Below are 17,674 nucleotides of genomic sequence, written 5' to 3'. Positions count from 1 at the left end.
TCTTATGGGTGTGATTTACAAAATATATATTCTAAGTTTTTTTTTATAGGGAACTCATACCTTTAATTATTAGTTATGTTTTAATACAGGTTAAGCACATAATATATATATACCATAAAGGGGGGAAGGGGACGCACTGCTGAAGAGGATGAGACGGAAGCACAGTAATATTGTAAATGGAAATAATGTAAAGAACTTGAAAATAAATAGCTTGAAAGTAAGTAACTTGAATGTAAGAACAATAATAAGGCGGTAGAACCAGCCAAGCAATATATATCAAAATAATTCAAAGTAAATAAGAACAATAGTTCAAAATAAATGAAAGCAATTTAGAACCATCCGGTATGGTGGTAATCCGTCCAAGGTGGTGGTAGCAACAAGTAAAGTAATGAACATAGAACTGAAAATACTTCTTATTGAAAGTAGGATAAACACTTACAGTAGTAGTAGTGAATACAAGATCTCAACAGTTACAGATTAACAGTTACAAAGCTTGAACTAGTCCTAGTCACAAGGTTTGTAGGATTACAAGGCTTGTAGTGAACAAGGATGAACAAGGTAGTAAACAAGGTAGTAGTAGTAGTAGAAGCAAGTGGCTTCTCTCTCTAAGAAGGCTAGTTCTAAGGGAAGAGAAATCAGAACTAAAACTTTGCTTCTAACTTTGCTTGAGAAAAGCCCCCCAAACATAAGGGACAACCCCCCTTAAATAGGCAAAATTCGGAGTGAACAGTGTCATGAACAGTAACGGATGAACAGTGACAGTGAATAGTGATAGATGAATAGTGACAGGTGAATAGTGACTGAATAGTAAAATAGAATTTTTCTTCTCTTTTTGACCTAGGATTGTGGAGAATCTTCAAAATTGCATGAATCCACCGTAGAGCTCAGCAATAGACTTACAAGTTTAGGGACATGTCCTCATTATTGGTGTCCTTTAGTGACAAAAGAAACCAATAGGAAAGAAACCAATAAAAAGGACTAACAAGCATGCCTTTCAATTGTCTTCATATGAACACTAGTCTTTGGGAACCTTTGAAAGCATCATATTGGTGGGAAACAAGCTTCCAACAGTAGTAAATACTGAATCATTGGCCATTGTGCAGGCCAGACAAATATAGGAATCAAAATCTTCCGCAAAATCCGGAGTATCTTGGAACAGTTCCAGATTTTCATATCCATCATGGACAATGAAATATTTTGGCTTTTGTGCAAGCCAAACAAATAAAGTAGTATCAGTCTTGTAACAGTAGTGACCTCAGGAATAAACTCATTAATCAGTGGAAGTAGCATTTGATGGGTAGTCATCGTAAAGTTCCCATGGAGGATCATCATTACATTCATGCTCATGATAGAAAACATATTGGTTACAAAATCCACAGTATAGAAGTGGCTCAAACTCTAGAGTTTTTCCTGGAGTGAGAAAACTTCTTGGATCACAGTGATCTGCTATCCGCAAATGAGGAATGACATTAGCATAAGGTTTCGGACCAAAAACAGAAATTCTGCCTGAATTCCCCATAAAGTGATAATTCTTCCATAAATTTTGAGCAACCTCACGAATTTGATTGTTAAAATAATTACTCCAGCAGTCTGCGAGAGCCTAAGGATTTTTGAAGGATAAATAAGAGTCTCCTTCATACCATTGCCCTTGATGCATGTATCCATTAATGAGAATGAGATGTTTTGAGGGTTGGACATTCATCCAGTTATCTCTTTCCCAATGAGGCAAAGTTCTCCAGCATCTGATCGAAACAAAAGGACTTTCAAATTTTTTAATAGCAGTTTGAATGATTTGTGGAAGCTGGCTGGTTTGGTTATGGCTTGTTAGTCTTATGAGCCTAATAAAGCCATTCTCAAACATTTGGGAGAGCCAATCAGGACTCCTCTTATCATCATCTGAACCATCATCATAATTGACTAGAAGGCCGAGAAATAGGTGTTTCTTTTCGTACACTCTGAAACTACTCCCAAAGTGTTCTTTCCAATCAACATGTTGAAGAATGTCACTAAAATCATCTGAATTAGCAGGATCAGGAATAGCAGTTGTAACAAGTATCTTGAAATGTTCGAACCATAAGTCAAAAGACTTAAACATAGCCTTGCTTTCCAGAATACGAGATTGTATGTCTGTTGGCAAGTTGGCAATAGCACTTTTCAACAAAGATTGGGTCTTAAGACTCATTCTTGCGTAATCAGTGCCCATAATAGTCTTTTTATCCATTGAATGGATGTCCTCTTTGCCAAAGAGTTGACTAGTATTGGGTTCATCTTTGATATTTGGGTGGTTAACAGGTTGGCTTTCAAAAGCCTCATTTTTTGAAACAAAGTTATATTCTAAAGCAAGATCATTTTCTGAAATAAGGTTAACTTGGTGGCTCACATAAGCTTCATTTTGAGCAATAAAGTTAACAAGATGGATTTCAAAGTTTAGGAGAGTTTTTCGGAAAAGATCATGGTGGTTTCCAATAAAAGCAAATTGAAGGCTATCAAGGATGAGTTTAATAGAATTTGGTAATTCTGATCAGGTTCCATTATGGAATTGTAGATTTCTTGACAAAATTTCTTGTGAAGCAATTAACATATCACCATTAGAGTATGTCACCTCTGGTGGGACATCTCCTTGAAGGGATGTTGATCCACTGGGTTTTACTCCAGAAGATGCGCCTTCATGCATTTTAAAAGGTCGTCCCGCTGGGAACCCTTTGTTTTGAGAATAGTCCTATGCAGGAGCTTTTCCCTTGTTTTTCCTTTCCATAATAATCCACTTACTAGTGGTATAAATATGAATATTATTATTATCCCACTTATTAGTGGTATTTATCCACGCATCATTGTCCGATTCCTGCAAAGAATCATTGATAATGTTAGGATAATGGATAGTATTTAACATTTTGGTATTGTGAAAATTACCTTTAAAATCATCAGAGAAATATTGGTAAGAATTCATCATTAGTTCTTGAATAAGTTCATTCATGGGAGAGTCTTTCTTATAAGACAGATTATCAATATCAATTTCAAACTTTGAAGCAAATTTGAATTTTACTTTCTGTCCAAATGGATCAGTAGTAATTCCATCATGTTCAACAAGAAAGGGATACAAAGCATTAATAAATGGCAGACCAAGAATCACTTTATTAGTCATATTTTTGACAAGAACAGAAGGAATCTTGAAACAAACATTATCATGGCACACCTGAGCATTATTCAATTCATACTTAATTTTCATTTGAGAACCATTAGCAAAAACCAATCTTTTAGTAAATTTCTCAAAATATTTTGAGGGGATTAATCCTTCTTGGATACAGTTCATATCTGCACCAGAATCAATCATAGCAATAACAGTGAAATGATAATCAGGAGAAACAACAATTTTAACTTTTGTAAACCATTTTGGAGGAAATAATTTATTAACAAAAGCAAGTTGGGGATCAGTGAAAGTATCAAGAGTTCCTTTATCAGAAAGAAGAGCCTGTTGACTGGAATCATCTCCATCACTGTGCTCATTTTGTTCGTTACTGGATTTATTAAGATCTTTATCAAGTTTTAGCATTGTCAATTCTTGTTTGAGATTATGATTATCACTTTTCATGCTTTTAAATTCATGTTTTAATTCATTTATCTCTTGTTTAACAATATGAATTTCATTTTGGAGATCATTAACAGTTAGTTCTTTAGATTTCTTTTTATTAAATCTTTCCAAAGTTTCTTCAAAACTTATGGTTGATTTTGGTTTTTTACCAATTTCATCTCTTATCAAGTTTTTCTTAAACCTATCCAAATATTCTTTCTGGAGTTCAAGGTTTTGAATTTGATTTATTAGCTGAATTATCAATTTTTCATCTTCTTCACTTTTGGTGAGAGCATTAATAACATTGCAACAGGAGTCTCTACAACCAATTTTAATATTAGGAGAATCAGAAGAATCATCAGTAGATTGATAACAAGAATTAGATGAATAAGAAAAATCATCTTCCAAAGAATCAGACGGGGTGTTTGATTCAAGGATTCTGAATAATTCTTCTTGCACATTATCAGCAATGTTTAACATGTTGAACTTGGTTTTTAACTTACCAGGTTTTTCTTTACAGTCTTTACTAAAGTGTCTAGGTTTACCACAGTTAAAGCATTTTCCTTTACTTGATCTTTGTTTAACATGTTTTTTAGAAATATTTTTCTTCTTAGCATAGAAATCATTGGGTTTAACAAAGTTATTTCTGTATTTTTTATGGCTTTTATCATGTTTTTTACTTTTTTGCCTAGAAGGAGCAATAGGAGGCAGACCATATTGTTCACAGAAATTTCCCATTTCATATTTAGCTTTTCTTTTATTCTTTAATTGGTGTTTTAACAATTTTTCATCATTGCACATATTAATGCCAAGTTTTTTAATAGTACTGAAAATATCACCATAAGTTAAATTATCATAATCAATAGAATCATTTTTACCCATTAATTCTTATTTTACCTTATGAGCAAAGATAGGAGGCAGACCGTCAATAAACTTTTCTTTCCAATAAGGCTTATGGCAATCTTTCAGGAGCATCACCCTGGAAGTAAAAACATCTTGATACCATCTGTAATCAGACATAGTTGGACAACTCAAATTATTCAAATAATCAGAAACACGGGATGAAATATTGGATGGAGAACCAACAGAATGTTTGAGAATGGTATAGATCAAGGTATTAACACCATCAGGAATACCACGACCAATACTTTCATAAAAAATAGGCAAACCTTCATCATTCTTTTTAACAGCATGTTTAATAGACTCTTTGGATTCTTCAGTGATGTATGAATCCCACCATCCACGAAGAGTACCAGAAAAACCAGTAAGAAGCAAGTTAACAATTTCAGGTTGATCAAGATCATGGTTGTTTTGATAAGCAATACCAACCATAGACATGTGACTCATTTTATTAATGATTTCCTGTTCAGACAAACCATCAATATTCCATTCATAGAGCTTATCAGCAGAGACAGAGAACTGTGTTTGAAAAGATCTCTCTTCAAACTGCATATCAGGAGGAGTAGGTTTTGGATACCAATTTTTTGTAAAAGACATGGGTTTGGAGTTCCCAACAAATCTTTTAATTTTTGGGAAATCATCATCAAAGATTCTTTTTGCAGGAACAGAAGAAACAGAAGAAACAGTATCAGAATCTGTATTTTCTTCAGAAACAATTTCTTTTTTGGAAATAGTTCAAGCAGTTGGAGTACTTGTAGAAGTACTAGTACCCTCAGTTTTAATCTTTAGATTAGAAAGCATTTTGTCAGTTTTAACAGGAACAGATTTTTCAGAAACAGAAACAGATTTTTCAACAAATTTTTCTTCAATATGGTCAAGCTATTGACCAATAATATGCAAAGATTGATTAGTAAAATTGTTTTGTTCAATAAGGCTAACAATAGGAGTTTGATCATCAACAATTTTGAAAGGAGAGGCCTTCACTTCCTCTTTTGTCACTTCATCTTTCTTAGTAGTTATCAAAATTGAATCAAGAGGAGGATGACTAGACCTAATAATGGTTTTATCAATCTTAACAAAATTTGATTTCTTTATCACATTCAAATGTTGTTTTGAAACCTCATTATTTGGAACATAATGGTTTTCAAGAAAATAAAAATACAAAATATGTTTTTTCAATTGATTCATCATTTCCAACCATTTTCTTTTAACACAGTCTTTATCAGACTGAGCAAAATTATTTTGGAAATATTTTCTCTTGGTTTTGTTTGTTGCAAGCATAAACTCATTGTACAAAGAATCCCAATCAATTTCAAAATCATCATTTAAAACAGTCAGAACTCTTAATTGATTTTGGTAAACAGGAGGAGTTTCAATAGGAGAATCAAAATCAGATGGAGTAACAGAAACAGTGTATTCCTCATCTTCATTAGCAGTCTTACTAAATGGAGTGGAAGTTTCAGGTTTAGTTGAATAATAAATAGAGCTAATTTGGGATTTATCACTTGAAATACCTTTTAACTTTAAATCAGAGGATGTTTCTAAATTCTTTTTCAAAAATTCATTGATCTCACGATCTCTTTTTGAAATACTTTCAGATCCAGCAAAGGAATGTCTTCCTTCGTTAATCCTCAAAGGTGGATTGTTTTGAAAACTTATTTTAACAGTACCATCAAGATATTGTTGAATATGGGTGAGATCAAGCTCATCAAAAATGGGTTTAGCAGGAGGGGTTTCTTGTTCTAACAACTAATCCTTAGGAAGTTTAACATCTTGCCATTGAATCATTTTTGGAACTTGGATTTTAGCATCAGGAGTTGAACATTGAATTAACATGGTTTTACCTGAAGGTTCTCTAGGCATTATAGCACAAGGATTCATTTGAGTACCCATTAGTTTGTAATAAATGCGATAGATCAAAGCAAAAGGCTTACTACCCTCTTCCATGTGATAGCCAGATGAAGCAATATTCAAAGTTAAAGTTTTAACAATATTAGGATCATCCAAAGCAAGAGTAAGATCAGGATAACAGTTAAAATAAACAGGACCATCATACAAAGAAGCAGTGATCATACCAAGAATGCTATATATTCAGATTAAGTGTTTTATATAAAACGAGTAAACTAGAAGCCCAAACTAACCTCTCTTTTCTATTTCGATCAAAATTCCAATATATTTGGCTCTACCTCTATTCCACCCACTTTAGCCATTTTATGAATTTAATTTAATTAATTGATTATAAATCACCACATTTTCAAAATCACTAAATCAGGTATATTGAGAACAACAACCAACCAACAAATTAACGAAACCCATAACCACAAAATCCCATGTCTGCATCTATTCAAGTATATTCAGCAATTAGGACAAGCATAAATCACAACCAAGCTATGTTCACCACAACTGATCAAAACCCAACAAGTACAAACCTTATGAAACACAAAATCACAACCATTAAGTTACAACTAGAGCTAAAAGCAACAAAAAAGAAAAGGAATTATTAGATTGCATCATTTTGTTTCAAAAATAAAGGTGCAGAAAAATACCACAAGCATGTATGTGAGGTGGCTAAGAGAGGGGAGGAGACCGAGGACGGCCACAGAGGTTGGCAAGGGTGGTAGTGGTGGCGGTAGAGTGGAGAGAAGGGACAAATTGGGCCGATTTTAGGGGAGAGAGTGAATGTGTGAGGTGAGACTAAGGGGAATAGAAGAAAAGGGAGATCAGCGGCGTGGGGGGTGGACGACGGCGGCAAGTAGGCTAGAGATCGGCGGTGTGGAGGCTGAAGGCGTCGGCAACGGTAAGGATAGGTAGATTGGTGTGTGTGTGTGTGTGTGAGAGAGAGAGAGAGAGAGAAATTTTTTTCTTTTTTTTTTTTGATAAAGAAGACTGAAATTTGGATAAAAAGGGGGTCTGAAATTTTAGTGGGAAGGTTGAAATTTTTTGAGTGGGAAGCCTGAAAATATTTAGGAGCACCTATTGTGGCAGAAATTAAGACTTATTGCGGTAGTTTTAAAACCACCGTAATAAGTCTGCTATTGTGGCAAAGTCTTGTCATCCCCGATTTTAATAATACATGTTATTACTTATTATGGTGGTTTTAAAAACCGCTGTAATAGGTCTTTTCATCCCCCACTTTATTACCTATTACAACGCTTTTAAAACTGTTGTAATAGGTCTTATACCAAAAAAAAAAAAATCCTAAATCAAAAGCCTATATCAATGGTTTTAAAACTGCCCTAATAGGTCATTTAAATTACAAAAAAAAAATAATAATAAAAGTAAAAATATTAATTTCAAACCTATAGTGGTAGTTTTAAAACTGTCATCATAGATCTTCAATATGAGCAAACCTAGAGCGATAGTTCTAAAACTGCCGTAATAGGTCAATTAAATTACAAAAATAATAATAATAAAAATAAAAATAAAAGTAAAAATATTAATTTCAAACCTATAGCAACAGCTTTACAAACTGTTGCAATAGGTCCTCAATATGATGAAACCCGTAATAGGCAATTTATAACACAAAAAAAAAAAAAAAAAAAAAAAAGAGTTTCAAACCTATAAAAGCAGTTTTAAAACCTTCGTAATAGGTTTTCAATATGAGTAAACCTATAATAGTAATTTTAAAATTGCCTTAATAGGTCATTTAAAATAAACCCAAAAAAAAAAAAAAAAATACTAATTTCAAACTTATAGTGTGGTTTTAAAATGTTGTAATAGCTCTATCTATTGTAGCAGTTTCTTAAAGCGTCACAGTAGGTTATCTATTGCAGCAGTTTAAAAAGCGTAGGCTTTAAGCTATTGTAATAGGTTAGCATATTGCGGTAGTTTCTAAATGCCCTGTTTTAGGTCTCCCATAGTGGCGGTTTTCAAAACTGCTAAGAAAAAAAAAAAGCAAATATAGAACTATTTTTTTTAGTGTGGCGTGTTACCAGTCTTCCACGTACATTTAATTTATGAGTTTCATAAGAAAAATAATTGAGATTTTTTACTCTCGTCATCTGCTCAACGGAAACTAGCCATATATATGCCCTGACTATTTTGTGCCCTTCCCCCCAATTAAAATCTTTTACCGGAACCCATGCCAAGTAATATTTTCGTAATTTCTCAACAAAGTTACAACTTACCATTTTCCATTTTTCTGATTTGAGTACTTTTACAGCTCCACTAGCTTAGCAAAATAACAATAAATTAAAAAGATATTATAAATGCACATAAACTAATGGAAAATATAACATGTTTACTGGTGTACACTCTATGCACATAATATATATATATATATATATATATAATTTCACTCATGTTATTCACATTTTGTTTTTTAGCATGGTCACATTTAACATACATGAAATAGGTAATGTGTATAGAGAATATACAGTAACAAGGGTGTAATAATCAATAGCATAAACTAATTAAAGGGTATCAAAATTAATTAAGTAAACAATATATTGTGGGTTCCAGTTAGCTCAATTGGTAAAATCTATTAGAGTTGAATAAGAAATCTGAGATTTAATATCTGTCTACACCAAAAATCAATTGGTGTCTTGATTTGATAATAAAGAATTATCATCAAAAGCGGATGTCATAAGTTAAAACTTTCTTAAAAAATATTATATATATATATATATATATATATATATATAGTAAACAATATATTAAAATCTCGCCGCAAAGCCCCGTCCTGAAAGGTGCTTACCCACCAATTGTCCTATTAAAATAAACCATGCAAAAAGCATATACGTGACCATTTCAGCGGTTTCCCAAGGCTAATAACATAACTAACGTGTTTGAAGGTTTAAGCAGTTCCACATAAACCTAGAGCGTCAATATATTCAAAATGTTTACTCATTTTGATGTGTCCTGTCAAACGAAGTACCACGCAAGTTTCTTCCAAGTCACACCTAAATTTAGAATTCTCCCTTGAAAATCAAACTCCTTCGGTCATTAATCAGAAGGTCTTAAAAACTTATATAAACCCGTATAGCTCCCATATCTTACAGCTTCAAACAAAAGGAATTAAAAACAGAATAGAAACTTTGTTTCTTTTTTTTATAAACATTTACAGATACAAATTACCATTTTAATTTTAATTTTTTTTAAGCTTAGCTTCTTGAAGGAGCCATGCAGCGTTCACCAGCTTTGATCAAGAGTTTCATTTCCAGTAAAATCCTTCATTCCCTTCCCAAGAGCCAAACCAGAACACTATCACGTTCATGCGACGTGTTCATAAATCACCGAGGGATCGATACCAAGAGAACCGTTGCCGGGTTGCTCTACAACCACCTTTCCGGGATGGGGCTTAAGCCTTTCTTGGATAGCCAAAACATGAAACCTGGGGACAAGTTGTTTGACAAAATTGACAAAGCCATTCTAAATTCCAAGCTAGGTGTCGCCGTGTTCTCTCCTAGGTATTGTGAGTCCTACTTTTGTCTCCATGAGTTGGCTCTCATCATGGAATCCAAGAAAAGGGTTATACCTATCTTTTGTGATGTCAAACCCTCCCAACTTCGGGTTAAGGACTATGGAATTTGTCCAGCCAAAGAGCTCCAAAGATTCACCTGGGCACTTGAGGAAGCTAAATACACGGTTGGACTTACCTTTGACACGTCAAGAGGGTACATTTCTATATCATTTTTTATTTTTTCCTGAAAACTTTGATTGTTCTTTTAAATCATTTAATAAATACTTCACATGCATGTTTTAATTCCTTCTTTTTTTCTTTTTCTTTTTAGGGATTGGTCAGAATTCCTAAGAAATGCTTCGGATGCAGTCATGAAGAATTTGCTCGAGGTAGAAGATCCTTAAATGAAGCTGATACATGTACAAATGTACATTACAATTACAGTGAAGGAGGCCAAGAAGTGGTTTCGTTTTCATTGTTAACCGAAGATATATTAATTCCTTTATTTTTTTATGTATAGGAAGAAACAATTGGAGATACACACTTGCTAACACATACTTAATGGTACTAAAATCGTTGGTAATTGATTTTGACTTAAAATAAATTGTAAAATTCTTCTTTTATTCAATTCTGTATTCAAAGATGTGTAGACGATTCAATAATATATACAGTGTGTACACATTCTTGGAGACCTTCTGTAAGAAATTCAAGTTTCTATATATTATGTAGTTGATTATTTCCTTTTTCATCTAATGTTGTGACAATTGTAGTACAAATGATTAAGTAAGATTACTCTCTCGCTCTCTCTTATCTCTACACAATGCGGATACATATGATCAAATTTGATAGAGTAGCACCTTAAGATTGATCTAATTGGTTTAAGCAAAACCATAAAATATGAAAGTAGGCCAATTTTAACTTACTTGAATTAGTGAAAAAATTATTTATATTTTCCTTATATTTATACAACTACAAATTTTATATATTTGAAAAGCAAAACTTTTATTTTTGGGTAAAAATAAGTGTTGAATCTATAATATCACTCAATTATCTATTTTATAAAATATTATTAAAGTAGTGTTGAATGGTTTAGATGGTTGATTGCTTTTTATTTTATTTTTATTTTTTAATAATTTGATATTTAGGAGATAAGGGATTTGAATCCTAATATTTCTGTTGAGAATACCTAGAGGTAACAATTGAGTTACAAACTTCTTGACAATTATTGATTGCTCAAATAGTTGATTTTAAGATTGATGGTTTAAATTCATTTGGTCTAACCTTTTGTTATTGTTACACTTACATCAGTCAATACCTATCAATTTAATTAATATTTTTCTCATAAAAAATGAAATTAATATTTCAAAAATCTTAGTGTCAGATCACACATTCCTCTTCTTCTTCTTCTTCTTCTTTTTTTTTTTTTTTTTTTTTTTTTTTTTTTTTTTTTTTTGAAATAAACACACACACACAATGAATAGAAAAATGAGTTCTAACACAAAGAAACACCACAACTCCACTCAAAAGCCATGATAACTTTTATATTAATTGAATATTTTTTACTATATGATCCATAAATTTTGTTATGTTTTGAAAATATATATTAAAATTTATATATTTTATAAATGACAGTTATTAATATCCAATTATCAAAATAAGTTTTAAAATAATGTTATTAATACCCAATTGTCAGAATGAGGTTTGACATAATGTTATTGATATCCAATTGTCAAAATGTATAGGAAAACAATGTAACTCAATATAAGGTTTAACCTAATGTTAATCGTATGAAGATTTATTTAAAGTTATGACATTATAACAAGAAGAACCAAGAATCTCTCTCTTTCTCTCGCGTGCGCGCAATGTATAGCAAAAGGTTTGACAAAAATGTTAACGGCATGAAAATTGATTTACAAGTGACATATCTATTCATCCACACAGTTACCTGTTTAGGGCAAAAATGGCGAGAGAAAGAAAACGGATCACGTCCTTTGAAAATGTGCAAACCTCTGGACATATGATATGAGTGATAACCACACACACACTTGATCCACTCACCTAGAATATGGGCATAAATCCCGAGAAGTTTTTCATAATCACAGCCACAGCCACAGTCACAGGCACTATAAAATAAAAAAATTTCATACCTTGATTCTTGATTTCATGATCACAACCACAGCCACAGGCACTATAAAATAAAAATAAAAAAATAAAAAAAATTCACACTTTGATTCTTGATTTCATGATACTAAAGTATGTACTACTAATTTAAGCATTGAAGGAGTTTTGGCTAGCACAAAACAATACCATCTTCACTTTGAGTTTGTGTATTCATGTTTCGCAGGTATTTTAAAGCTAGCTAGTTTTTATCTGTAACTACTGAGATTTCTTGTATCATCAATATATATCATATTGACATGGACATTTAACAAGTATGACAAGCATATCGAGTACTTGTAAGATCCATTGATGGATTTGACAAATCATTAATCTAATTAGAAGTTATTGAGTGGTGTAATGGTTAAAGAATTGAATTTTGTTAAGTGTAATTTCTAATTTGAACTTAATAATATGATTTGGAAAAATGTGTGACCAAAGAAATTTAGCGTTTTCTCTCAATTTAATTACACAAATTAAGCTACAAAAGTGAAGACTTCTATGTAAGCTCCGGGAACTGCTGGTAAAGCTTCGCACGTCCATTAATTGCCTATAGCATTTCAAGTTTTTTTTTTTTTTTTTTTTTTTTTTTTTTTTTTTTTTTTTTTTTTTTTCAGAATCATTTCTAACAGATTCGATAGATTCCATTGGCAATAAGATATATAATATTTGAAATAGGATAAAGAATATGAAGCTTATTTCTTCACTTTAGAGGACGTACTACCTACCTAGCGTTGCGATGTATTTCCAAATAATCAAGTTTATTTCTTTCATTTTTTTAAAAATGGAAAAAGTCATAACATTGTCAAATGTCTTACAATCAAATTGCATTGCTTCTTCTTTCAAGGTGGGTTTGGCCGTTAGGGACTTTGTGTGCATTGTTTGTTTACTTGTAGTTTGACTTTTTTTTTTTTTTAAATCTAAAAATTAATTTAAGAAAACATTAAATATGAACAATCAGTTGTTCTTCCTCAACATATACGCCCTCAGATCACTTGTTAACAAAACAGGTCTAAGATTCTATAGTTAAGCTTCTATAACTCAAAATTTTTTTTCTTTATTTATTTTTTTTTTTTTTTTGAGAAGAGTCTATAACTCAACTTTAAACAAACAAACAAACAAAAACATAAACTCAATCAAAATAACAACGGGTAATAATTCTGTAGCTCAAAGTACAGTTGGGTTGTACTTCAAAACAATAAATGCAAACTAGCTAATGTTAGAATTAAAAATTTCATATTAATTTATGAGTGTATATCATATTTTTATATTAACTTACTTGATTTAATAGTCACCTACCAAAAAAAAATAATAATAGAAAAAAATTTACTACAAATTTGGTTGTAGTTAATGGCTACAACTCTCATTAAAAAAATTAATATAACTGCATATTTTGAAAATTTAATTGTTAGATTATATGTTTTTTATGTTTGTAACACCAATTAAATGTTATTTACTATTCAATTAATAAGTTTATTTTTTATGCATAATTTTAAACTATAAACACTTTATATTTAAACATTTGATTGATGATATAACTATTAATATTTGATCTTCTAACTATTAATATTTAATTTTTTGAAAATTTTACAAATATGAAGGATAGAAGAAGAAAATGTAATCCAATGGTTAATTTAACAAAATTCACATTTAATAAAAATATTCAATAATGTTGTAATCATTAACTATAATCAAGTTTGTAGTTGAAGCTTGTCTTAAAAAAAAAAAAATTGTATTTATCACTTATTAGTGTAGGCTGTAGAGTAATACATATCTAATACTTTTTTTTTTCCATATAAACATATCAATTGATTTTTTTTTATTATAAAAAAAAAAAAAACCATATCAATTGATTGAAGTAATGAAATAAAATTAAGATTCTCATTTATTTAGTATGATTCATTAAATTTTATCAACTTAGATCACGTGCCATTAATTTCCAAATGAATTTTGAGCTATTTCCTCTCCAATTACCTTGTTATACTTGCTGTATACTGATCTGGCACATACATTAATTTACTTGTAGGAAAGTCCATGGATATTGTACCCTCGAAATAGCTTTGGTCATTATCTCTTTCCCCTATATTTAGATAAGAAGAAGAGAGAAAGATTTCTTGTCATGGTGCTGGCAATCTCTAATTCGCCAATGATAGTTGACAATGTTATAATTTATTATTAAATTTGTTTGCTTATAAATTAGAATCAGATGCATCCATTCCCTACTAGCTTCCAAATGTTTTTTTTAGATATATACATCCATGCGAATCCTCAATAAAAGAAGAAAAAATGCATTTTCCACGTAGCTACTAGCTAGCTAGAGTTTGATTTTTTGCAGTTATGAAACATAAAACAAAAGAAAGAGAAAAAGTATTAATTCATTAATCTGGAAGATACATATGAAATTTATTGAGAACGGAGAACAGATTATGAAGGTCTAATTTTAGACTACATTAAGTCATTAACAGAGTAGTGCACCGACCAAATCACATAAATACACCTTTATGCACGCAAGCCAAGAAAATCAACTGGTGTCCCACCAAAAGTACAATCAAATTTCGGCGCAAATTGATTGACTTTTTCTTGACTGCACGGATACTTTTTCAAATGTGGCCAAAAAGAAAGCTTTTTTACCAGTTCATCGTGATTTCATGATTCATGTTATATAGGTATTACTAAGTATTACCAATCTTTAGCTCAATCCTTGACCAAAAAGAAAAGGCACAGCTGCTCAATCCAAAGACTTCTTGGGTCCCCTGTTGTTTTACATGTTTTCTTTCGGTGTTCGTTCTTGGATAATTCACACCTCTTTTCAATGTCATTTGTCCATATTATGAAGACACATGTGAGGAAAAGCAGGAATTGTCCAGCGATTTTCCACAAACAAATTATTGTCTAAGAAATTATGTACGTAATTTTTTTAAGATTGTTTTTTCAATCGGATATGGTTCAGGCGTTGAAACTAGAAACAATATATTGATATATAAGTCAAAAAAAAAAAAAAAGGGTAGAGGATCAATAGATGAGGTTTCTTAAATAGATGGAAAAAAAAAAAAACTATTTTTTATTTGCATCCTAAACATTCATAATAATTAGAGATGACAATTTTTACCTGACCCGCAGGTACCCGGCCCGTCTCGACCTTAATGGGCCGGGTTTTACCCGGTCTAATTAGGAATAGGGTCAGGTATGAGTTTAAAAAAAAAAAAACCCGAAGCGGGTCCTGATTGGGTCCGGGTTTTATCAAAAAAATCCGAGACTTGACTTGAAACCCGGCCCGAATAAAAACCCAGTCCCTGAAATTATAAAAATACCCTATATATATAAATATATATATACCTATAATCTAACCCTAATCCCTCATTTCTTCAGTAGCAACTCAGAACTCACGTTGCCTCACACTCACAATCTCTTCAGCTCAGTCTCGCCACTCTCACTCACTCACCTCGCCGTCGCTATAGCTCACTGCCGGTCCCTCTCTCTGCTGTCCCAAGCTCACTCACTCACTCTCAATCTCACCGCCGGCCCAACTGTCCAACCTCTCACAGTCACCTTAGCTCTCACCGTCGGTCCCTCTCGCCGCCGTCCCAAGCTCTCGTTGTTGGTCTCTGTCTGTTCTGTTCTCTACTTTTCTTCAATTTTTTTTTTTTGATATTGATGTACTCGATCTGTTCTATTCTGTAGCTAAATCAAACATTTTTGTGTATATATATATAAATGATAAAAGAAGAGTTGAATGTGGTTGTAGTGGATTTGTGTTTTTGTGGTTGTTTTGAATGGTGGGTGTGATTTGTGTTTTTGTTCAAGTTTGTTCCTTTTTGGATTAGCTGGTTTAGCTTAGGAGTTGGAGAGCTTAGTGAAAGAAGCTCAAGGTTTTCCCATTTTGTTTACTTTAGAGTTTCAATAAATGGATCTGCTTTGTATGTGAGGTTTACAGTTTTGAAATTTGGATTTTGTTGTTCTTGTTATAGTCTCATGCCAAAGTATCTGAGAGGGGTTTTGTGAGTCTCTTTGCATTTATTTATTTTTTTTTTTTTTTATTGGGCCATGATTTGGGCGGATTGGGCCCAAATCTGGTTGGGCTAAACGGGGCCCCAGGAAAAAAACCCGTTTAATAAACGGGCTGGGTTCGGATTGCGGGTCAGGTCCGGGTATGAAAAAACCAGATCCAAATCCAACTCATTACCATTCCTAATAATGATCAACTTAGTGATTAGGTTTATACCAATAACTATATATTTTTATTTTGAATGAGGTTTCTCTCTCTCTCTCTTAAATAACATCTTGGATGAAGGTTGGTTGATGTAGGATAGAAAATTGCGTCAATTTTTGTCATTCGTTAATTAATTACATTTTTATATAATTTTCATATTTGACATTTTTTTATATAATTTCCTTATATTCACTTAGAATAATACATGAATGTCATCCTATAATCAAGCTAGTCAGCCATAATAGAGGCCCCCCTTCAGGACTTTACACCTCCTTTAGCCTCCCCCTCTCAGAATGGCTGCATGTAAATTTTAAATCTAGATTAGTCTCTCGGCATCACGGCATTCCATGGCCTACTCTGTTTGTCTTTGGTCTATGGTCCAATGGACTAATAGAAATTGTGTTACTTATCAAGCAAAGCAGCCAAATCAACACCTTTGGAAAGATTGTGTAGCTAAAGCCTTTGAATTTCACTTCTTGATAGCCTCGAGCAAACCAGCTCGTGCAAGGGCTCGACTAAATGCTAAGTGCACCAAACCCTCTCCAAGTTGGCACAAGCTTAACACTGATGCTTTTGTCACAAATGACCATGCTTGTGCAGGTGGTCTAATCCATGACTTGAATGGAAACTGGGTCCAAGGATTCTCAAAATCAATAGGCACCACTTCGGTCTTAATGGCTAAATTATGGGCCTTACGTGAGGGAATCCGTATGGCAAAACATTTGAATATACACAGTCTTATTGTAAATGTGGACTCCTTTGATGTAGTTAATCTCATATCTTCCCTTGCTTCCACTAATAGACTAACCCAGCCTTTGGTGGCTGAATGTAAGGACACTCTCCAAGCTTTCCATTAGGTCCGACTCAACCACCGCTTTAGGGAAGCCAACCAAGCAGCTAGCTCTCTAGCTAGGATGGGTAGCTCTTAGCAAGAGGCTTTTGTGTATTATATTACACCTCCTATGTTTATGTTGGATATTTTATCTTTTGACAATGCTAATAGCAATGCTTCTACTGTTAATGTTGCGACTGAAACTTTTGTAATGACTGAAACCTATTCCTTCTTGGGTTAGTTTTTGTTTGTTTTTAGACCCCTTAAAACACAACCAAATTAACCTAGTTAATTAGCCAAGTGATTACTTAGTCAAATTAATAAGATCTAGATTAACACAAATATATCATATCATTGTAAAGTGCAGAAAATAAAGAACACAAAGATATGATGACCCAGGAAAACCAAACAGGTAAAAACCTGAGGAGGATTTAATCTAGCTATCCTCAAGGTAAAACAAATACACTATGAAAGAATTGAAGTTTACACAGTAGCGACTTAGACCACTAACATCCTATTGCTACCTCGAGTAGGAAACTTACTACCACAACCACGTGACAGCTCCGAGTCCACGGACTACTTCTTTCTTGAATTCACAGCAAGTAC

The 17,674-nt window shown here is 32.5% G+C and overlaps 1 protein-coding gene across 1 annotated transcript; it reads left to right on the top strand.

Annotated features, from left to right (window-relative positions):
- Positions 1-9,589: 9,589 nt before the first annotated feature.
- On the top strand, positions 9,590-10,273 carry LOC115990439 (TIR domain-containing protein-like). The gene is made up of 2 exons (XM_031114274.1): positions 9,590-10,083; positions 10,201-10,273. Exons 1-2 carry the CDS (start codon positions 9,590-9,592, stop codon positions 10,271-10,273), a joined length of 567 nt encoding a protein of 188 aa, XP_030970134.1.
- Positions 10,274-17,674: the final 7,401 nt, after the last annotated feature.

Source organism: Quercus lobata, chromosome 5, assembly GCF_001633185.2.
Source record: "Quercus lobata isolate SW786 chromosome 5, ValleyOak3.0 Primary Assembly, whole genome shotgun sequence".
In the NCBI taxonomy this organism is placed as follows: domain Eukaryota; kingdom Viridiplantae; phylum Streptophyta; class Magnoliopsida; order Fagales; family Fagaceae; genus Quercus; species Quercus lobata.
This window is presented reverse-complemented; position numbering and strand designations above follow the sequence as displayed.

Bases quoted from the DNA above. Each gene is read 5' to 3' on its own strand.
- LOC115990439 (XM_031114274.1), top strand. From the start codon at position 9,590: ATGCAGCGTTCACCAGCTTTGATCAAGAGTTTCATTTCCAGTAAAATC. The intron at 10,084-10,200 runs GTACATTTCTAT...TTTTCTTTTTAG, and splicing joins ACCTTTGACACGTCAAGAGG to GGATTGGTCAGAATTCCTAA.